A 24,754-nucleotide genomic window follows, 5' to 3' on the forward strand; every position below is an offset into this window, starting at 1 on the left:
AATATGGAGTATCTGTGCAGCAGTGAGGAGGACAGGATGGAGAGATTCTCAGGAATATGGGAAAATTGGATAGACTTTAACCACTTAAGCCCCGGAAGATTTTACCCCCTTCCTGACCAGGGCCTATTTTGCGATTTGGAATTTTAACGGACAATTGCGCGGTCATGCAACGCTGTACCTAAACAAATTTGACATCCTTTTTTTCCCACAAACAGAGCTTTCTTTTGGTGGTATTTGATCACCTGTGCGATTTTTTGATCATGCGCTATAAACAAAAAAAGAGCGTCAATTTTGCAAAAATAACAATATTTTTCATATTTTTTATATGAAATTCCCCCCCAAAAAATGTAAAAATCTAAGTTTTTTAACATTTTTGGCCAATTTGTTTTATGCTACATATTTTTGGTAAAAAAAAAAAAATCGCAAAAAGCGTATTTTGATTGGTTTGCGCAAAAGTTATTGCGTTTACTAACTAAGGGAAAGATTTTTGTCATTTTTGTTGTTTTTTTTTTAACGCGTAATGGCGGCGATCTGCGATTTTTTTTGCGGGACTGCGACATTGCGGCGGACAGATCGGACCCTTGACTGACATTTTTGACACTTTTGGGGTTACCAGTGACATTACTACCGTAATCAGTGCTATACATATGCACTGTTATTGTAAAATGACACTGGCAGTGAAGGGGTTAACTTTTTTTGAGAGGGAGGGGTTAAGTGTGTCCCTAGTGGCGTGCTTCTAACTGTGATTGGCTGTGGCTTGAGGTGTAGGAACAGTGATCAACGGTCCTACATAGTAGAACCGTATGATCACTATTCTTACACAGGGGAGAATGACAGGCGGCTTTGTTTACATTAGCCGCCTGCCTTTCTCCCGCTCTAACGGACGATCGCGAGTGACACATGCGCAGGGGGGTCCGTGACCGAGCGGGAGCGCGCATCCGGCAGCGCACGCTCGCTCCCCAGAGCCTCACAGGCTAGTGACGTACCCCTACGTCACTTTGCCTGTGAGGGGCTGAACGCCGCAGTATATGTACTTGCGGCGGTCGGCAAGTGGTTAAGAAATCGAGTAAATATGTGGAAATATATACTGTAGAGAGGCAGAGAGGAGTAGGGAATAGAATGAGGACAGAGAGGAGAGGGTGGGGGAAGAGTAGGGTAGGGAGGGAAGGGGTGAAGATGGGAAATAATAGCAATTGTATACAGAAATATGTGATGTGGTTGTAAATTTTAAATGTTTGTATTGAGAAAATAAATGCAATTTAAATAATAGAAAAAAAAGACCTGGCTTGCAACCAACTCTCCATTCTAAAGGTGTTCAGTAGGGTTGAGGTCATGGCCCTGTGCAGGCCACTCATGTTCCTCCAAGTCTTATCTAACCATGTCTTTTTGGAGCTTTGTACAGAGGGGCATAGTAATGCTGGAACACAAAATAACCTTCCACAGACTTTTACCACAAGGTTGGAAGCACACAAATGTCTTTATATTAGTACTCTTCGCTGGAAACTCAATCATTTGGAGGCTTGCCCACATGCTTTTGGCCATATACAGTAGGTAGGTGTGATGGCCAGGTATTCACAAATTTGTGGCCATGTAATGTACATCTACCAAGTAGTGTATAGAACTCCCTACCAAGAGTATTATTTAGGGCCACATAACTCTATGGGCCCTTTAATAGAGCAGAGATTTGCAGAGATGTATAGTAACTAAGTGGAACTAATTCACTACTGTACTTAAGTACGGAAAGGTGGTATCTGTACTTTCCTAGTGTAGAATTTTTTTCTCCTACTTCCACTTTTACTTCACTACATTTTTTCAATGATTTCAATACTTCTACGCCGATATTTTTTTTTGTGCTGCATAGTTACTCGTTACAATTATAAAAATTACCAATGCCAGAACAGTAGATGGCAGGTTTCATGAAGCTCAAAACATGTGTATTATCAGCGCATACGAAAATAAATGCTACTGTATGTATATATAAAAGCTGCATTTGAAATAATAAAAAACAATATGATGTTCAAACTTATGACTTCTTTCTTTATTAACTACATAACACAGTACTTGTACTTTTACTTTCAGTACTTGAGTAGCAATTTTTTTTTTCAAAACTACTGGTACTTTTACTTTCAGTACTTGAGTAGCAAAATTAAAAAAAAAACTACTTGCAATACTTAAGTACAAAAAATGTTGAATACTTTAGTACTTCTACTCAAGTGACTTTTTGATCGAGCACTTCCACTTCTACTCAAGTCACTTTTTGATCGAGCACTTGTACTTTTACTCAAGTATGGGTTTTGAGTACTTTATACAACTCTGGAGATTTGTATGATCTGTGTGTGCCCTGAAATTGGACAATAAAATTGAACTGGGCACTAGAAAACAGCCCCGGTCACTTGTTTTATTGCAAGCTAGTTGCATGAACTGCCTGTATAGGAGGTCTAGTGTCTTACCAGTGTACATAAAGAGGGACTGTCTTATCTTCTACGGTAAGAGAAAGCCTGCTTCTAAATGTGCAACACTATGCAGAGGTTATTTTGGGCTAACCACTGGGGTGGTGGCCAGAGGGTGAGAGCATATGTGCGCTCCATTCCCAACTTCCTGGTGGAACCTATTATGCAAGTTCCTGATGGGGATCTGATTTGGCCAGGTGGCACCATGTCATGAGAGCACATACCATACTTGGAGCAGCAGTGATGAGCATTAAATGTGGCTTTGAACAAAAACTCTGTGTGTTCTCTATGTCTGGCTTTTCATTCATATATATGGCTTAAAAAAAAAAGACAATATATTCTCTTTATGGAGCTCTGGTAATGTCAGTGAAAAGTTCTCTTAAATATTCCCTGCCTATTTATATCCCTCATAAATCCAAGTAAATTTAGCAGATGGTTCGGAGCAGTGGAACAAGTGTGGCAATGAAATACGTGTCCTGTGGCTTTATCGAAGGATGTTCTCGTGACCTCGGAATCCCATGTGAGAAATTATCCTTTCCGCAGGAACGCCTGCTCCCCATGAATATTTCACCCCTCTCTGTGTTATGTAACCAGATCCTTCTCAATGCGGTAACCAGGGTTTTTTCCTTGTCAAGATAATCATTGTTGATAGTACAAAAGAAATTTGTTTATGAACATTGTACAGTTCCACCCTTGTTTGGTGCCGGAATGTGGACAAATAGAGGCCCTGCTGATAGTACGGGCCTGGGGGGGACTCGGAATACATCCAGAAACATTGGCTCTGTGTTTTACAACTCTGATCCTTATCGGACTGCAAATTCCTTATGTTACAGTTACACACAACAGATATAACCTCTTTGTGCAAGCATCGTATGCCTAGAATGGTGCCTACGAAGTCAAACATTTGGAATAAATGACAGTAAAAGGCAAGCATCCCAAAAAAAAAAAAAAAAAGAATCCAGAACACATTGGCCCCATAAAAGATGATAAAGGAAAAATGGCCACTGAGGACAGAGAAAAGGCGGAAGTGTTAAATAATTTCTTTTCTTCAGTCTTCACAAAGGAATCGGGGGGCTACACGAACCCCGCTTGTAAGGCCGAACTAAATAATACACCTCAGGAAGTGCCGCCATGGCTAACAGAGGATAGACTTAGAGCTAAACTAGAGAAACTTAACATAAATAAATCCCCGGGACCGGATGGCTTGCACCCAAGGGTTCTAAATGAGCTCAGTCAGGTGATTGCCAGACCATTATTCTTGATCTTTAAGGATAGTTTACAGACGGGTATGGTGCCAGCTGATTGGAAAAAAGCCAACGTGGTACCAATATTTAAAAAGGGGCCGAGATATATCCCGGGTAACTATAGGCCGGTCAGCCTAACATCTGTAGTCTGCAAAATTTTGGAGGGGATGATAAGGGACCACATACAAGACTTTAGTAATGAAAACGGTATTATAAGTAGTAATCAGCATGGATTCATGAAAAATCGTTCATGCCAAACCAATCTATTAACCTTCTACGATGAAGTGAGCTGCCACTTAGATAAAGGTAAGCCTGTGGATGTGGTGTATCTGGACTTTGCAAAGGCCTTTGACACCGTTCCCCACAAACGCTTACTGTACAAACTAAGGAAGGTAGGTATGGACCATAAGGTGAGTACCTGGATAGAGAACTGGCTCCAGGGGAGAGTACAGAGGGTGGTGATTAATGGGGAGTACTCGGATTGGGCGGGTGTGGAAAGTGGGGTCCCCCAGGGTTCTGTCCTGGGACCAATCCTGTTTAATTTATTCATAAATGATCTAGAGGAGGGGATATCTAGTACAATCTCAGTATTTGCAGATGATACTAAATTAGGCATGCCAATATCTTCTATGCAGGATGTGGAAATCTTGCAAGCAGACCTGAACAAAATAACGGGGTGGGCAACTACATGGCAGATGAGATTTAATGTAGAAAAATGTAAAGTAATGCACTTGGGGGCCAGAAACCAGAAAGCAAGCTACTCACTAGGGGGGGAACCTCTGGGTGAGTCTAGGATGGAAAGGGACCTGGGGGTACTGGTAGACAACAGGCTTGGAAGTGGCATGCAATGCCAAGCCGCTGCAAGCAAAGCCAACAGAATACTGGGTTGTATAAAAAAGGGGATTCACTCCAGAAATAAAGAGATTATTCTTCCACTCTACAAGACTCTGGTCCGGCCACATCTGGAGTATGCTGTCCAGTTCTGGGCACCGGTCCTCAGGAAGGATGTGCTGGAACTGGAGAAAGTCCAGAGAAGGGCAACAAAAATAATTAGGGGAATGGAGGACATCGGCTATGAGGAAAGACTACAAGCACTGAACTTGTTCTCTCTGGAGAAGAGACGCTTGAGGGGGGATATGATATCAATGTACAAATACTGTACTGGCGACCCTAGCATAAGGAACAAACTATTTAGAGTAAGGGAATACAATAAGACACGTGGCCACTCACTAAAACTAGAGGAAAGGCGGTTTAACCTTAAAGTGCGTAAGGGGTTCTTCACTGTAAGAGCGGTAAGGATGTGGAATTCTCTTCCGCAAGCAGTCGTATCAGCGGGGAGCAATGATAGTTTCAAAAAACTATTGGATGGACACCTTAAAGACCACAACATACAGGGGTATACAATGTACGGTTAAAAGCAAACACACACACATAGGTTGAACTGGATGGACTTGTGTCTTTTTTCAGCCTCACTAACTATGTAACTATGTAACTATGTAACTATGTAATCTATTGTCTTTGTAGGTGACCACACTAAATGATGGGGCAGATGTAGGTGACCAAAATAAATTTCAGAAAAATAACAAGCCATCATGGAGGCAGGTTTGGGATGTCTTAACTGGGACATACAGGTGCCACAGTATTCCCGTTTTTGGATCACGTGGCCTTGATCAGTCTTGTTAGGTCATGTGACCTGCAGCAAATCTGCCTTGTGAGTGCAGACATTACCAGAATCTTAAAGAGACACTGTCCGCTCCAGCAGACGTCCTATGACGAAACGTGTAGGATGGAGTCTAACGTCAAACGTCACTTCCGGTCTTGGCGCCTGAGCCGTTAAACGCGGAAGCTTCCCAGCTATCACACTGATCTCGACCAGCCTACACCGTGAGTCGATACTTTTGTTTGTTGCCGGATTGCCTTGCATATTACACCATGGGGCTTCCTTTCTTTTTGAGGACACAGATTGTTTGAACTTTGCTCATCCAGATTGGAGGGGACCCCGGAAAACTAGCCTGTTCTATACCATTACATCACGCAGCAACCGGTTGTATGAGAAGTGCGACACCTAGTGGTTACACAGGTGGATGCACCCTTCTTTTCTCTATCCACTGGAAATTCTTCACTGATATTGCACACAGCACTTTTAGGAAGAATTATTTTTTACCCTTTCTTAATTTTATTTATTTTGTCACTATTCAATGTTTAAAACAAACATAAATATTGGTATGAACTTTACTTTCTTGCATTTTTTACTTGTGCACTATAATCTTATTGGAATTTGAACACTTGCACTTTATAGTTTGTTTTTATTCATAATAAATGTATCACTACTTTTTCACTTCCTGTCTAATTTATTGCATATTGCACCTCATTCTGTTCACTGTTTGATATAGAGCAGTTATTGGGAAATTGTGAGTTTTACCCCCAGATTATTGGGGTAAACTAGCACCTGTGCACTTATTATATTATATTATATTATATTATATTATATTATACTTAAATATATTATAGGTAGCGCCTTTATCAACCTTTCGCCTTTTTATTCCAAATAGAGGCCCTGCTGATAGTGCGAGCCTGGGGGGACTCGGAATACATCCAGAAACATTGGCTCTGTGTTTTACAACTCTGATCCTTATCGGACTGCAAATTCCTTATGTTACAGTTACACACAACAGATATAACCTCTTTGTGCAAGCATCGTATGCCTAGAATGGTGCCTACGAAGTCAAACATTTGGAATAAATGACAGTAAAAGGCAAGCACCCCAAAAAAAAAAAAAAGAATCTATTGTCCTTGTAGGTGACCACACTAAATGATGGTGCAGATGTAAGTGACCAAAATACATTTCAGAAAAATAACAAGCCATCATGGAGGCAGGTTTGGGATGTCTTAACTGGGACATACAGGTGCCACAGTATTCCCGTTTTTGGATCACGTGGCCTTGATCAGTCTTGTTAGGTCATGTGACCTGCAGCAAATCTGCCTTGTGAGGACAGACATTACCAGAATCTTAAAGAGACACTGTCACCTTGCCCACGCAGGGAATAGTGGCAGTGTCTCTGGAAAGGGCATCCCGACCCCCCAAATACTTACCTTACTTTCATGGGCGTCCGCAGAACTTTTTTCAGGGGGGGGCAACATTTTAAGGTCACCCATGCTCTGCCCCTTTTCGCCTCATAGTTCCCCTTTTAGAGCAGGCCAGGCTAGGGTCCCCCATAGATGCCTTTTAGAGCAGGGTCCCCATAGATCCCTCTTTACTCTTACCTTTTCACCTATATTCCCTGTGCTACCAGGTTTTCCTGCACCACCAGGTACTTCAGGCACTCCCTGCAAAGAATATATATATATATATATATATATACATAGCCAATATGACCCCCTTTAGAGCAGGCCAGGATCCCCCTAAATCCCATTTAGGGCAGGCCAGTGTCCCCATAGATCCCGCTTGAGACCTGGCCAGGCCAGGGTCTCCCATAGATCCCCTTTAGAGCATGGTCCCCATAGATTCCCCTCTTAGAACAGGCCAGGACTTTTGCAGGGGGGGGGGCACTTGCCCCCCCCTTGCCTCCCATTGCGGACGCCCATGCTTACTTTGCTCCCTTGCAGCTTCTTGCTCTTCTGTCTGCAGCTAGCTCTTTTTGACAACCCAGGGGGTGCGATGACATCAATCCCTCAATCATGTGACACTACTCCGGCCCTTATGGTTTTCTGCTAGGCCCCGCAATATCACAAGGGAGTGGGTCACCTACCTGGAAATGCCAGGTAGTGCCATTTATTGCAGAGAATCAACAAGCTGTGAGGAAGCACAGATCAGGTAGGTATATGGAAAATCGAGGATACCCTTCCCAGAGACATTTTCACTTTCTCCTTCATGGTTAAGAAGAAGGTGTATCTTAAAAAAATAACTGTGGAAACTGGGTCCAAAAAAAAAAAAGGCAGAGGGCAAAGAACTAGTAGCCAATATTACCTCTAGACTACCTGCAGCTGATTGGTTCCATATTATTGACTTACCATGCCTTGTTCTGCACTGTGTCATTGACTGGTGATCCTATGACTGGTGTGGAAGCAGAAGAGGTGTAGGAAGGAATAAAGCAGAAGCAGGGAGATCTTTGCAGTGCAGGTTCCCAGGTACATCTTCCTCTCCAACAAGGAGAACAGTGATCTGTACAATAATGACATCACCAAATCTCATGAGGTTTTTAGAAAACAGCAGGAATCTCTCAAAGTGGATGTTAATCCACACTGCTTGATGTATAGTGGCGACTCTGATGTTATGAGTGGCTCTCATGTATGGGGGGGCCTCTGATGTTTAGGGGGGCTCTGATGTGATGAGGGGCCTCTGACATGAAGGGGTGACTCTAACATGAAGAAGGTCATTTGGGGACCTCTGACTTGATGAGGGACCTCTGACGTGATTGTGGGGGACATCTGATATGAAGGGGAGGCTTCTAGTGTGAAATTCGTTTCATCAAGGCAGTTGTGTGCATTGTCCCAGGTACAGTTTTCCAATCGATAAGTAACATTTACATTTTTACATTTTAGACTGGGGTACCTCAAGATTTTTCTTACCTTTAAGGGGTGCCATGACTGAAAAAAGTTGAGAAATGCTGTCCTAACAGTATCTGCAATATGATGGCCGTCAACATACTATGCGTTCTCTCACAAGAAGGTTTTTTTTCTATTTTCTAAAGCATAAAAAAGACTGCCAAGTAGTCAGCTTTTTCATGGACATCCAAATACTGCACATAACCAACTTTTGCCCATTTTGGCCAGCTATGTCCATCCTGACTAAAATTATACCTTTTGACAAAGGTCTTCTTACCTTTCTTCATATGTCATAGCATAACCCAACCCAATGCTCCATTTTTAAACAATATCCAAAACCGGCATTAAGTTAGTGGGTCTTGAAAAATGTTTGGTGGTTGCCATTCAAATGTTTTATTTGATATCTTAAAGTATACTTTTTTTTATAGGTGACCGAGGACCAAAAGGAGAAAAAGGTGACAAAGGGGACAGAGGAGAATTAGGTAAGAGAATTTAAGCTGCTCTTTGTGTTTCTTTAGATGTTTAAGAGTTCCCAGTGGCTATGGTAGGCTAGATTATTTTGTCTATGTTTTATTCATTTTAAAACACAGGAAGTAAAGAAATCCAGTGATCTTCCAACTTCCTGTTTGGGCTGACAACATAGGGCCTCTGCTGCAGTAAAACCCCAACCAGTGGTGTCAGCCCTGCCTGCTGGACTAAAGAACTCCCCCAATTACTCACCCATCCCCGTCCCTCTTCACATCCATACATTGACTTCTTACTCAGAAAATCTTGGCTGCTGCCTGGATTCCCAAGAGCCTGCTGACACACTGTGTGTAGGGAAAAGATTCCAGGGGATGTTGTTCTGGAGGTGTGCCTAAACCTAAAGTAGTTGAGCTCCCAGCAATTGCCTCTGTAAAAATTTTACAAGCCTGGTGATGATGTGAAAGGATGTAATAAAAGTTGTAAATGTATCTGTAACGACACCCCAAAGTATGAAAGGGGTTACAGTCGTCTAGGATAATCCGCTCCCGAACACCAGGACAGCTATCGACCACTCCAATCCGCCATACATGAAGCCCATGTAAATACCCCCCCCCCCCCAAGTACGAGACAAGGCTCCGTATTGAGGTCAAGTGAGAATAACTCTCTTCTTCTTTATTGAACAGACTTATATACAGTTTTCACCCACAAGGTTACCGCCTAGGTGGACCTTGTTGAAGACTGGACGTGATATTCACAATCCAATAGGAACAGAGTTTTACACTCTCATACAGTGTACACAAAAATATACAATGTGGGACAATCCCCCCTGCCCCTTAGCATCCAATCCACATACCTATAAGTTTCTATTAAGGCAGACAGACAGAACAATGGGAGGTCATTAACACTTAACAATGCGAAAGGGCAATCCACATTCCCTCCCAATACACAACAAAAGGAAAACCTGTCTGACATTGAAAGATATGTAATATACACAGCATTTAGGAAGAACAGATTTCATGGCAAATGGGAATACATCTTTATATTCCTATATGGAGATATGGCTGGCAAATATGACCGTCCCATCTGAAGCAATTCAAACCATTAATCATCTGTCTTTAACATCCAGTGACGGTGAGTACTGTCACAGTATCCCTCTTTTGGGAAGGGGTTTTGAGAAATGGCCCTCCCCAAACAGGTTATTGTGCTAACATGTAGGTAAATAGGAGAACCAGAACCTTGGCTAAGTGGAAGAGTGGGTTTATTAATAAAGTTGGCAGTGCCTCCACCCAGGACAGGGTCTCTGTGAACAGAAGGGATTACTTTTCTGGGAAATTAACCAGTAATCTAATCATAGTAATTGGAAGCAGAAGAACTACTGCAACCAGCATATATTGTTAACCATAAGTACATAGTACATAGATGCACACCTATATAGAAATGATACAAACACATTACAGGATATACATAGGAGTCTTGGTGGATTTGTGCACATATAAGGTACCTGGGTATATACAGTTATGAATAGAGATACCTTCAGATGAATGTTGCAGCAAAATCCAGTTGCAGGGGCCCCTGAGGATGATACGGCATCTGTCGGAGACCTAAAGACAAGATCAGTGGTCACAGGTGTATCATCCAACCATTGTCCAACCAGCCTAAAGTATGACTTCTCACCGCCAGGAACTGTGGTGTGGCACTGAAACTCAGAGTCAACCTATCTACTCCGTGTTTTAGTCCCACCAGTAGTGTATAATAGTCTCCCCCAGTCCAGGATTAAGTAGCATATGGCAGGACGAGATTTGGGATAAAAATTCTTGCGGATATTACCAAACACGGAGGAACTTAGAGTTTTTGATGATTTGAAGGCAGCGTTTTGTCTGCCAAATAATCATGTTTTAGGTTTTTACAGATTAGAAACACCTATCGGGCACAGTTCGGTAAGTCACGTTTTTTTTCCCACAAACAGAGCTTTCTTTTGGTGGCCTTTGATCACCTGTGCGATTTTTACTTTTTGCGCTATAAACAAAAAAAGAGCGTAAATTTTGAAAAAATAACAATATTTTTCACATTTTTTTATATGAAATTCCCCCCCAAAAAATGTAAAAATCTAATTTTTTGGCCAATTTGTTTTCTGCTACCTATGTTTGGTAAAAAAAAAATCACAATAAGCGTATTTTGATTGGTTTGCACAAAAGTTATGTGTTTACTAACTAAGGGAAAGATTTCTGTCATTTTTGGTGGTTTTTTTTTTTAACGAGTAATGGCGGCGATCTGCGATTTTTTTTTGTGGTACTGCGACATTGCGGTGGACAGACCGAACCCTTGACTGACATTTTTGACACTTTTGGGGGTACCAGTGACATTACTGCAGTAATCAGTGCTATAAATATGCACTGTTACTGTAAAAATGACACTGGCAGGGAAGGGGTTAATTTTATTGGAGAGGGAGGGGTTAATGTATGCCTGGTGCTTACTGACATGTGTGGGGGGAGGTGACTGAGTGACACAGGGACAGATCGCAGATTCAGCGCCGCCCACAAGGGGAGGAGTCCAGCAACGTAGGTCTACGTTGCTGGACGGGGACGAGCCACTTTGCCGCAGTACAGTCCCAGTGACTGGTCGGCGAATGGTTAAACCATTATCAGCTCTATATAAATACCTTTTTTCAGAGACACCTAAATTGCTGGAGAGGTGCAGAAAGAAGTGGCTAACTGATGTCCCGGATTTAGATCAGGAGGCCTGTGTGTGGGAGGGTCCTTTCACTAGACTTATTTCAGCAAGGGATCATTTGATTCAGTATACATTTTTGCATTGTATATATTGGACGTCTGCTAAGATGGGTAAAATTTTTGGTACAGTCCCAGCCTTGTGTTGGCATTGCTCTACCACTGGAGCTGATTTTATCCACATTTTTTGGGATTGTCCCAATATTCGTAATTACTGGTGTCAGGTTATGGATTGTATCCAGTCGGTCACTAGTATTGAACTTTGCCCATCTATAAGGGTGTGTCTATTAGGTTTAGTTGACGGGGTTGCTCCCACCAGGGTGATTCGCACTCTACTTACTCTTTTACTATTTTATGCTAAAAAGCTGATTATACTATCCTGGAAAAAAACGGCCGCCCCCAAGGTTGGTGCGTGGAAGGCATTGGTAAACAGGGTTCTTCTGTTGTATAAAGCAACCTATTTAAATAGAGGAATGCCCATGAAACTTGATAAGGTATGGGGTGGATGGGTTGATTCTATATACACTGTTTCTGATTGATTGAGTAAATTATACTGGTTGAATTTAAAAAGAAGTAAAATATTTGCCATGCAACTAAATATTGAGGATTGTAGGATCTCGGAAAGGGCTAGACTGGGTGCTCTGGGGGAACGTGGGAGGAAATGGGGGGGGGTTTGCTTTATTTTTTTTTTTTTGGTTGGTATTATGTTGTTTTTTTTTGTGTTTCTATGTAATTGTTAAAATTAATAAAGAGAAATTAAAAAAAAAAAAAAGTAGCATATGCAGGCCATGTGACTAAGACTTACTCTCTCCTCTCTGATTCCTCCTAGAGATGGAGAAAGAGGTATGGGGTTAAATTTGAGTAATGCTTTGACATACATTGTGTGATAAACTGGCTTGCTGCCTAAATATTACCATGGATATACTGTATATAAGCAACAATTATAACTATTATACCTTTGTTATGGACCCTAAAAGTATATGGTTGATCTTTGCAATTCAAGCTATGCATTTAATATTGGTAGATCAAAAACTGAAGTATATGGGACCATCAGTTGCATGAGCATGATATAGATGGCTTTTTATCTGGTGATAGGTGGTGACTTTATCACACCTGACAGCCTGGTATTAACCTTTTTGATTTTTTAAAATTATGTTGCAGAATAAAGATTTTTTTTCAAATAGCATGAGATTCATGTATGTTATTTCTTTATACTATATATTTTCCTAAGAATTTACTTGTCTAAACCTCTGCAGGGAACCGACCACGGATCATTTCCTTTTCTCCTGAAATGACCCACATGGAAGAAAAATATATTAAAAATATATTTAAATTTTTTTTTTTTTTTTCGTTTTCCCAAATATATTAGAAATATATTTGAAATGCTACAATTTTGGCCATTTTCAATATATTTCTAAAATTTGTATCCCAAATATATTGGAAATATATGTGAAATGCTACAATTTTGGTCATATTCAATATATTTCTAAAATTTGTATCCCAAATATATTGGAAATATATTTGAAATGCTACAATTTTGATATTCAATATATTTCTAAAATTTGTATCCCAAATATATTGGAAATATATTTGAAATGCTACAATTTTGGCCATTTTCAATATATTTCTAAAATTTGTATCCCAAATATATTGGAAATATATTTGAAATGCTACAATTTTGATATTCAATATATTTCTAAAATTTGTATCCCAAATATATTGGAAATATATTTGAAATGCTACAATTTTGGCCATATTCAATATATTTCTAAAATTTGTATCCCAAATATATTGGAAATATATTTGAAATGCTACAATTTTGATATTCAATATATTTCTAAAATTTGTATCCCAAATATATTAGAAATATATTTTAAATGCTACAATTTTGGTCATATTCAATATATTTCTAAAATTTGTATCCCAAATATATTGGAAATATATTTGAAATGCTACAATTTTGGCCATATTCAATATATTTCTAAAATTTGTATCCCAAATATATTGGAAATATATTTGAAATGCTACAATTTTGGCCATTTTCAATATATTTCTAAAATTTGTATCCCAAATATATTGGAAATATATTTGAAATGCTACAATTTTGGTCATATTCAATATATTTCTAAAATTTGTATCCCAAATATATTGGAAATATATTTGAAATGCTACAATTTTGATATTCAATATATTTCTAAAATTTGTATCCCAAATATATTGGAAATATATTTGAAATGCTACAATTTTGATATTCAATATATTTCTAAAATTTGTATCCCAAATATATTGGAAATATATTTGAAATGCTACAATTTTGGCCATTTTCAATATATTTCTAAAATTTGTATCCCAAATATATTGGAAATATATTTGAAATGCTACAATTTTGGTCATATTCAATATATTTCTAAAATTTGTATCCCAAATATATTGGACATATATTTGAAATGCTACAATTTTGATATTCAATATATTTCTAAAATTTGTATCCCAAATATATTGGAAATATATGTGAAATGCTACAATTTTGGCCATATTCAATATATTTCTAAAATTTGTATCCCAAATATATTAGAAATATATTTTAAATGCTACAATTTTGGTCATATTCAATATATTTCTAAAATTTGTATCCCAAATATATTGGAAATATATTTGAAATGCTACAATTTTGGCCATATTCAATATATTTCTAAAATTTGTATCCCAAATATATTGGAAATATATTTGAAATGCTACAATTTTGGCCATTTTCAATATATTTCTAAAATTTGTATCCCAAATATATTGGAAATATATTTGAAATGCTACAATTTTGGTCATATTCAATATATTTCTAAAATTTGTATCCCAAATATATTGGAAATATATTTGAAATGCTACAATTTTGATATTCAATATATTTCTAAAATTTGTATCCCAAATATATTGGAAATATATTTGAAATGCTACAATTTTGATATTCAATATATTTCTAAAATTTGTATCCCAAATATATTGGAAATATATTTGAAATGCTACAATTTTGGCCATTTTCAATATATTTCTAAAATTTGTATCCCAAATATATTGGAAATATATTTGAAATGCTACAATTTTGGTCATATTCAATATATTTCTAAAATTTGTATCCCAAATATATTGGACATATATTTGAAATGCTACAATTTTGATATTCAATATATTTCTAAAATTTGTATCCCAAATATATTGGAAATATATGTGAAATGCTACAATTTTGGCCATATTCAATATATTTCTAAAATTTGTATCCCAAATATATTGGAAATATATTTGAAATGCTACAATTTTGGCCATATTCAATATATTTCTAAAATGTGTATCCCAAATATATTGGACATATATTTGAAATGCTACAATTTTGATATTCAATATATTTCTAAAATTTGTATCCCAAATATATTGGAAATATATTTGAAATGCTACAATTTTGGCCATATTCAACATATTTCAAAATATTTTTTTCTCTAAATATATTGGAAATACATTTTTCTTACATATGGGTAAATACAGTACAGAGTCATTGTAAGCAAGTTGAAGCAGGTCCCTTCGCAGTCCCTGTGATTTTCGAGAGACCCATGGAAAGCCCAAGGCTGGCCATACCAGCAGCTTTTTGTTATGCAAACGATTGTTTAGTTCGAAGAGATGAATTTGTGCCCAGCTAAAGTCCAATGAGTTCCAGAGGTTTATAAGAAAGAGGAAACATCAAGTAGCCATTTCAGAATAGATTGATTGTTCCCACAATGCATTAAATTTTAAAATAGAATTTTCCAGCCAATTTGATAATCAATTAGCACTCATGTAATTGGTAAAAGTGATCTAAATAGCAGTGTAAAATGGTCAATAATTGGTAGATTTGATTAGAATTTTAAAAAGATTATTGTTTCAATGGAAGAACAGAGTAATCTGTGTAGTTCCAATAGAAGACAGCCAATGGCATCAATTGGGGGTTAAAAACTGGCTGTAAGAAGTGTTTCTAATAAGGAAGGAAGTTGCTGACAAATAGCTGTTGGGTAGCAAGGGGAAATACTGGGACAACGTCCTTTAGCACCCAAAAGTAGAAGTCCCCCTTACCGTCATGATAAGTGAACTAGTTCAGCAGAATAGGTTGCAGGCAGGGCCAGGACTAGGGACGGGCAGGAGGGGCGCAGTGGTTTTTGCAAGGATGGGGGGCGCACTGACCCCAACCCCAAGGGAAGGGGGGAGCAGTTTGGCACCTTTGCCCTGGGCACTGGATCACCTTGTCCCGGCACTGGTTGCAGGCCCTGCCTTTTTTGCCTCCTCTGTCTACCCCTCCACCCTGCCATGGTGAGCAGAGCCAAAGGAGGGATCCCAGGATCACTGGCTTTCAGAAATGGCCACATGAGAAGTAGAATCACAGAAGAAATAGATTTGGGGGGGTCTCATATCAGCCTATTGCAATATTTGCAAACAGTGTGTCCTGGTTCCTCTTTATAGACCTTTACTTAGACCTCATGTAGAATACACTAGGGTTGGCACCTTTGTTCTTGCAAAGTAACAGACAGGAGGAGGGGGTGAAAGAGTGGCCATTGGAGAGATCAGGAGTAAATAGTGGACAGAGTGCAGAGGCCAGGAATAAGTATTGTGTATAGTACATGCGTCAGGAGTAAGTGGTGCACAATGTGCAGAGCTCAGGAGTAAGTAATGCAAAGAGTGCAGGGGTAAGAAGTAAGTAACACACAGAGTACAAGAATCAAGAGTAAAAAACACACAGAGTGCAGGGGTTAGGATGAAGTAATGCACAAAGTGCAAGTGTAAGTAGTAAATAAAGTACATGGATAAGTAATGCACAAAGTGTTGGGTTTAGGACCAAGTAAGGCACAGAGTGCAGGGGTCAGAAGCTAGTAATGCACAGAGTGCAGGGGTCAGGTGTAAGTACCACACAGTGTACAAGGTTCGGGAGCAAGTATTTCACAGAGTGCTGGGGTCAGGAGTAAGTAACACACAGGGATTGATTTACTAAAACTGCTGAGTGCAGCTCTTAGAATGAAGCTGCACCAGATTTTGCACTCTCCATTTATAGTAAATCAACCCCATAAAGTATAGGGAAGAGGAGCAAATAACACACAAAGTGCAGGGGTTAGGAGTAAGCAATGCACATAGAGAAGGTGTCAGGGACAACTAATGCACAGAGTGCTGGAGTCAGGAGTAAGTAACACACAGAGTGCAGAGGTAAGTAATGTACACAATGCAGGACTCTGGAGTAAACAATGCACAACTCAAGAGCAAGTAATGCATAGAATGCAGGGGTCAGGAGTCAGTAATGCACAGAATGTAGGGGTCAGGAGCAAATAATACACAGAGTGCAAGGGGCAGGAGCAAGTAATGCACAGAATGCAGGGGTCAAGAGCAAGTAATGCACAGAGTGCATGGATCAGAAGCAAGTAATGCAGAGAGTGCAGAAGTCAGGAGCAAGTAATGCACAGAATGCAGGGGTCGGGAGCAATTAATGCACAGAATGCAGGGGTCAGGAGCAAGTGATGCACAAAATGCAGGGATCAGGAGCAAGTAATGCACAGAGTGCAGGGGTAAGAAACAAGTAATGCACAGAATTCAGGGATCAAGAGCAAGTGATGCACAGAGTGCAGGGGTCAGGAGCAAGTAATGCATAGAGTGCAGGAGTCAGGAGTAAGTAACACAGAGTGCAGGGGTTGGTAATGTACATAATGCAGAAGTCTTGAGTAAACAATGCACAGAGTGCAGAACTAAGGAGCAAGTGATTCACAGAATGCAGGGATCAGGAGCAAGCAATGCACAGATTGCAGGGATCAGGAGCAAGCAATGCAGAGAGTGCAGAAGTCAGGAGCAAGTAATGCACAGAATGCAGGGGTCGGGAGCAATTAATGCACAGAATGCAGGGGTCGGGAGCAAGTGATGCACAAAATGCAGGGATCAGGAGCAAGTAATGCACAGAGTGCAGGGGTAAGAAACAAGCAATGCACAGAATTCAGGGATCAAGAGCAAGTGATGCACAGAGTGCAGGGGTCAGGAGCAAGTAATGCATAGAGTGCAGGAGTCAGGAGTAAGTAACAGAGAGTGCAGGGGTTGGTAATGTACATATTGCAGGAGTCTGGAGTAAACAATGCACAGAGTGCAGAACTCAGGAGCAAGTAATGCACATAGAGAAGGTGTCAGGAACAACTAATGCACAGATTACTGGAGTCAGGAGTAAGTAACACACAGAATGCAGAGGTAAGTAATGTACACAATGCAGGACTCTGGAGTAAATAACGCACAGAGTGCAGAACTCAGGAGCAAGTAATGCACAGAATGCAGGGGTCAGGAGCAAGTGATGCACATAATGCAGGGGTCAGGAGTAAGTAATGCACAGAATGCAGGGGTCAGGAGCTAATAATGCACAGAGTGAAGGGGCTGGGAGTGAGTGCCGCACAGAGTTCCAGAGTTCAGGAGTGAGTGACACACAGAATGCAAGGCTGTGGAGTCAATAATGAACAGAGTGCAGGGGTCAGGAGTAAGCAAAACACAGATTGCAGTGGTCAGAAGTAAGTAACATATCGACTGCAAGGGTCAGTTTCTGCAAAGAAATGTATTTATTTCCTAGTGTGTTCCTTTGTCTGTGCCTCCAAACTCCTCTGAGATGAAAACCAAAGATTTTCAGCATTCAGCACACTCCTGGTTGTGTCAGATGCCTAGTCGCCCGCTGTGTGTTTTTGTTCCTTCTGCTGGCCTCTGTGCCTTGTAGTGATATAGAGTTCAGTAGAAGAAACTACAGAGCGCAGAGGGGTACATCAGCATCTGAAATTCATGGAAAAATCTAATGCAGAAGATCTTTGAGTAAGCTTCATTCTTGAACCCGAGGGAGTTCAGAGGCAGTGAAGAATTGCATTTTGATTTCAAAAATAGTAAATGGAGTAATTTTCTTCTGACAAAGGAAAATTAAAAAAAATAAATAAAAATTCTTAAAAGTGTCTTTTTTAATAAAAAGAAAATGTTCAAAGCACATGCTCTTTAGTAAACAGACTTTAAAGTGAGACACCTGGACCTTCAGCCATAGAGCGGCAGTACTTTGTTCTTTGGTAGCACGTGTCATTAAAGTATGGAGTGAGAGCGTGCATAGCTGTGGCCTAAGTCATGTAATCAGATCATGTAACTGTAGTGAGGTCGCCTCCCATGTGGACGCCTTTGACGGCTGCTTTTCTGCTCTCCTCTTTTATAGGTAAACAGAACCTCATTGTTGTCAGTGTAGAGAGCTTCTTATGGGATAGAAACAGATGCTTAACCTTTCCACACGGAAAACAGTTCCGAAGCCCATGCATCTGTTTTATCCTAAGAATGTCTCATTTGTAAGCAATTTCCGGCTTTAATAGGGCGGCCATGCTAGGAGAGGCCTTCCTATTCCCATTCCAACTATTATAAGAATGAAAGGATTGTCAGCTATGTTTGAGGATCCTTTCTGTACCAGATCACAATACCCGGCCCTGCTCTGGTTCATTCTTAACACATGACGCACAACTGAGCCAGGTAAGAATAAGGATTGTGTAAGGGCCCTGCCTAACATAGTGGAAAAATTAAGGTTGTAATTATTTACATTGACTGTTTTGCTCTGTTTGGGCCTCATAGGCTTTTGTAGTGTCCATGGTGCCCAACAGGAAAAATTGCTGGAGGCTCTGTGTACCATTGTTGGCTTTCTGGCACAGGGCTGGCCCAAGACATTCTACTGCCTGGGTCCAAGAATGAAACGATACCCCCACCCCCTCAAAAAAAACAATTACGCCCCCCCCCCCCCATCCATTATTTTATATAAATATAACATTTAGAAAATCTTATATACAGATATACTGGTATCTCCTTCCATAACTCACCCCTGGACCTGTCCACCAAACACCCATTGTCTGTCCTCAGTCCTCCTGTCACTCCTGTGTCTGCCGTGGCCACCACCCCAGAAGATCCAGCCTGCCCTGCGTGGGATGAAGTGCGCTGATGCCTCACCTCATTGCACACACCACGATCACGTGAGGGACATTCCCTGGAGGAGACACTTTGCCTCCTTATACTCATCAGTTTGCACTAGAGGCATCAGTATGTGATGGGGCCCAAAATGCGCCGCAAACTGATGACACAAAACTGCTGGAAAAAAATCTTGGGCGTCCCTCTCAAAGTGCCGCCTGGGCCCAATGGACCCATTGGGACCCATGGTAGGGCCGGCCCAGTTCTGGCATGGCATTCTTACCGAGTACATCTTCCCTATGGCAATGAACAACATAGGAACGTCTAATGCTGAAAAGAAATGTGACCATCGTATCATGCTTACATCCCGATATGTAACATACACACAAACAATATTAGTCCATTGGACTTTAAATGAGGGATCATACAAAGGTCATAAAATATCAATTTATTGTACAAAGATTTGACACAAAAATATATAGGAGTACACACAAACAATGTTTGGCATATCGAGCCAATGGGTTACAGATAACAATATATAATGTACAGAACATCAAGCTGGTGTATTCTCAAATACAACTTTACATAACCAAGATGATTGCAATATAGGGGAGGAATGCATCTTATAACTCGCTGCATTTTGTGAATACTTTCACTTCTTTAGGAGTAGATGCCTTCAACAACAGAACTTTATGCTAGAAAACAGATACATAAATTGTATTACCCACTTAAAAACTGCCCGCTGCAGTTTTACTGCGACAGGTCGGCAGTATTCCCACGAAACTGTAAGTCGCTTTGTGGGACCGCTAGCGAGGGAGCGCATCTGCCCATTCGCCACAGAGGAAGGCGATCAGCGTGTTCGGCGCCCGCGATTGCTGCCAGGCACCCGCGATCACTCCTTGTGGAGACACAGCGGCGGTCTGCCATTGTAAACACAGCAGACCGCTGTTCTGTCAGTGATGAACACAGGGGGATCCGTCAGTGATGAACACAGGGATCTGTCAGTGATGAACACAGGGATTTGTCAGTGATGAACACAAGGATCTGTCAGTGATAAACACAAGGATCTGTCAGTGATGAACACAAGGATCTGTCAGTGATGAACACAGGGATCTATCAGTGATGAACACAGGGATCTGTCAGTGATGAACACAGGGATCTGTCAGTGATGAACACAAGGATCTGTCAGTAATGAACACAGTGATCTGTCAGTGATGAACACAGGGATCTGTCAGTGATGAACACAGGGATTTGTCAGTGATGAACACAGGGATCTGTCAGTGATGAACACAGGGATCTGTCAGTGATGAACACAAGGATCTGTCAGTGATGAACGCAGGGATCTGTCAGTGATAAACACCAGGATCCGTCAGTGATGAACACAAGGATCTGTCAGTGATGAACACAGGGATCTGTCAGTGATGAACACAGGGATCTGTCAGTGATGAACACAGGGATCTGTCAGTGATGAACACAAGGATCTGTCAGTGATGAACACAAGGACCTGTCAGTGATGAACACAGGGATCTGTTAGTGATGAACACAAGGATCTGTCAATGATGAACACAAGGATCTGTCAGTGATGAACACAGGGATCTGTCAGTGATAAACACAAGGATCTGTGAGTGATGAACACAGGGATCTGTCAGTGATGAACACAGGGATTTGTCAGTGATGAACACAAGGATCTGTCAGTGATGAACACAGGGATCTGTCAGTGATGAACACATGGATCTGTCAGTGATGAACATAGGGATCTGTCAGGGATGAACACAATGATTTGTCGGTGATGAACACAGGGATCTGTCAGTGATGAACACAAGGATCTGTCAGTGATGAACACAGGGATCTGTCAGTGATGAACACAAGGATCTGTCAGTGATGAACACAAGGATATGTCAGTGATGAACACAAGGATATGTCAGTGATGAACACAGGGATCTGTCAGTGATGAACACTTGGATCTGTCAGTGATGAACACAAGGATTTGTCGGTGATGAACACAGGGATTCCTCCTATTTAGGAACACAGGGATCTGTGTTTATGCAGAAAGCCCATCCCCACACATTTAGAAAGCCCCCTCTAGGAACACATTTAACCCTTTGATTGCCCCTGGTGTTAACCCCTTCCCTGCCAGTGTCATTAGTACAGTAACAGTGCATATTTTTAGTACTGATTGCTATAGTAATGTCACTGGTCCCCCCCAAAAGTGTCAAAAATATCAGTTAGGGGTCCGATCTGTCCGCCGCAATGTCGCAGTCCCGCTAAAAATCGCAGATCCCCGCCATTACTAGTAAAAATAAATAAATAAAAATGACATAAATCTTTCCCCTAGTTTGTAGACGAGATAACCTTTGCACAAACCAATCAATATACACTTATTGGATTTTATTTTACCAAAAATATGTAGCAGAATACAAATTGGCCTAAAATGATGAAAAATTTAGATTTTAATTTTTTTTAAAGGGGATGATTTATAGCACAAAAAGTAAAAAAAAAAATGTTTTTTTTTTTTTTTTTTCCAGAATTGTCGCTATTATATGTTTATAGCACAAAAAATAAAAATCACACAGGTAATAAAATAGCACCAAAAGAAAGCTCTATTTGTGAGTTAAAAAAAAGGACATAAATGTTTTTTTTTGGGTACAGTGTCACACGTCCGCGCAATTGTCAGTTAAAGTAACGCAGTGCCGCATCGCCAAAAATGGCCTGGTCATTAAGGGGGGTAAATTCTTCCAGTCCAGAAGTGGTTAAAACACTACCTAGAATAGCAGAGGGGTGCCAACACCCTGCATATTGATGTGTTAAAAAAAAAAAAGGGGGACTAACAAAGCAGCTTGGAACTTGATAAAAACATAGCGCCTTCAAATGATGACCGCTTCTCAGTGTCTGACATGGGAATAGTGGAAGGGGATCAAGACACCCAATGCGAAAACCAATGGGGAGGCACAAGAGAGTACATGGCTGGGGTAAAAGGATAACAAGGTACCAAAGAACAACCTAAAAAAAAAAGGTGAAATAGAATTAGAAGTGTATTGAGTACCTCTAGGTAATATCAACGTAAACAAGAATATATCTTAAAGCAGGGATTCCCAAACTACGGCCCTCCAGCTGTTGCGGAACTACACATCCCATGAGGCGTTGTAAAAGTCTTGACATTCACAGACATGACTAGGCATGATGGGAATTGTAGTTCCTGAACAACTGGAGGGCCGTAGTTTGGGAATACCTGTCTTTAAGTATTACTAACTATAGTTATAGTTAAGTATAATTAACTTTGGCATTCTTCAAATAAATGGTCTCTTACATCCATTGGCTTATTTATCAGCAACCTGATAATACCAACATCTGTACAGCGATGTTCTCTCCTTTTGGTTGCTTGTTGGACGGTTATCTGTACTTATCTTGACGGCTGCACCAATTTGGTTTGGGAACCCTCACAGTACAGGTGCCGCAGTGTCAGCGCTGGAACTTTTTTCATAAATACGACCTTGAGACACCTTTTTGTGTTTTCATAATTAACACTTACGCACTATTTATTTATTTTTTTGGTTTAACTAGATGGACTTTTTTCAACCAGACTACCGTAACTACGTATGTAACAGCAGCTTATCTACTGTATTTAACTACATTTATAAGGAATATTTTAGGAATATTTACTTTCCACTAAAGTAGAAGCAGATTTGCCTTTTCTGAATCCTTCTGTGATATGCTGATGTTTGGTGCCACGACCCAGAATCCTTTATATACTCAGTAAATATACAGAAGATGTCAGGCTAGCTGAGTGTAATAACATTGGAGCCGACCGTCTGTGTAATCACACTGGGGAACAATCCACAGGATCCCGAGCATCTTTACTTCAATGATGTTACTGTCAGATTCTAAAGCCTAAGTGTTCTTTGGTATATATATATATATATATATATATATATATATATATATATATATATATACAGTATCTCACAAAAGTGAGTACACCCCTCCCATTTTTGTAAATATTTTATTCTATATTTTCATGTGACAACACTGAAGAAATGACACTTTGCTACAATGTAAAGTAGTGATTGTACAGCTTGTATAACAGTGTAAATTTGCTGTCCCCTCAAAATAACTCAACACCCAGCCATTAATGTCTAAACCGCTGGCAACAAAAGTGAGTACACCCCTAACTGAAAACGGGGCCCAATTAGCCATTTTCCCTCCCCGGTGTCATGTGACTCGTTAGTGTTACAAGGTCTCAGGTGTGAAGGGGGAGCAGGTGTGTTCAATTTGGTGTCATCGCTCTCACTTTCTCATACTGGTCACTGGAAGTTCAACATGGCAGCTCATAAGAACTCTGAGCATCTGAAAAAAATAATTGTTACTCTACATTAAGATGGCCTAGGCTATAAGAAGATTGACAGACCGTCTGTCCGTTCTCATCCGATCCGCCAGACGGATGGAAAATAGGGTTTCCATCCGTCCGGATTTGACGGATCGGATCAGATCGTGGCCATTCGCTAAAATTAGAAGACAAGCACTTTAACCTTAAATTGCGTAAAGGGTTCTATACCGTCAGAGCAGCAAGGATGTGGAACTCTCTTCCACAAGCTGTGGTGTCAGCGGGGAGCATTGATCCAAAACCATGTGTTAAGTGAACACTATAAGGCCTCAGCCACTAGCACAAAAAGGAAAATATATAACCTTCTAAATGATAAATACAAAAATTGTGTGCAGCGCTAAAACAATATAAATGATATCTATAAAACACTGAGTACTGTGCTTGTGAACTATATAAACAGTCCAAAGGTGCTTAAGAAGTCTATAACCGAAAGACAGTAATAAAGTGTCCGTCGTGCATATAGAGTGTCAGAACACTCACCAGATGTAATATCAAATATTGCAGTGATAGGTTTGTCTACTTTTCTCATGACTTAAAGCGGAGTTCCGGGCACAAAATCGGTATTTTTTTTTCTGTGCCCCTCCGCTAGCTACACATAACCTGAAAAGGAATTGGATAGTTATTTTTTTTTTTTTTTGTACACTCACCTTGTAATCGAAGATCGTAAATACTCACCTCAGGGTACTTCCTCCTCCAGCGCCGCGGCTCACCCCGTCACTTCCTGCCTCGCGATGATTCCTGGGAGCTGAACGTCATCGCTCCCAGGAATCAATGCGACGGCACCGGCCCCGCACGTCACTTCCGGGCGACGCCGCATTCCCCTGCTAAACAGCTTCTGGGCATGCCCAGAAGCTGTTTAGGAATGCGGCGCCGCACCGGAAGTGACGAGAGGGGCCGGTGCGGCGCATTCTGGGAGAAGAAGATGCGGAAGAAGACACCGAAGAGGACCGCGCCGGCTTAAGCTGCCCACAAGAGAGATGGAAACGCTGTGGA

The 24,754-nt window shown here is 40.5% G+C and overlaps 1 protein-coding gene across 1 annotated transcript in view; it reads left to right on the plus strand.

Moving 5' to 3' along the window:
- The window catches only part of SCARA5 (scavenger receptor class A member 5), a 547,393-nt gene that overhangs the window by 388,272 nt on the left and 134,367 nt on the right, over window positions 1–24,754 (plus strand). The window contains exon 7 of the mRNA XM_082250066.1: window positions 8,668–8,721. Coding sequence (XP_082106192.1) covers window positions 8,668–8,721 — 54 coding nt within the window. The remainder of the gene's footprint in view (window positions 1–8,667; window positions 8,722–24,754) is intronic.

This window comes from Pelophylax lessonae, assembly GCF_965119305.1.
Source record: "Pelophylax lessonae genome assembly, chromosome: 3".
Classification (NCBI taxonomy): Eukaryota; Metazoa; Chordata; class Amphibia; order Anura; family Ranidae; genus Pelophylax; species Pelophylax lessonae.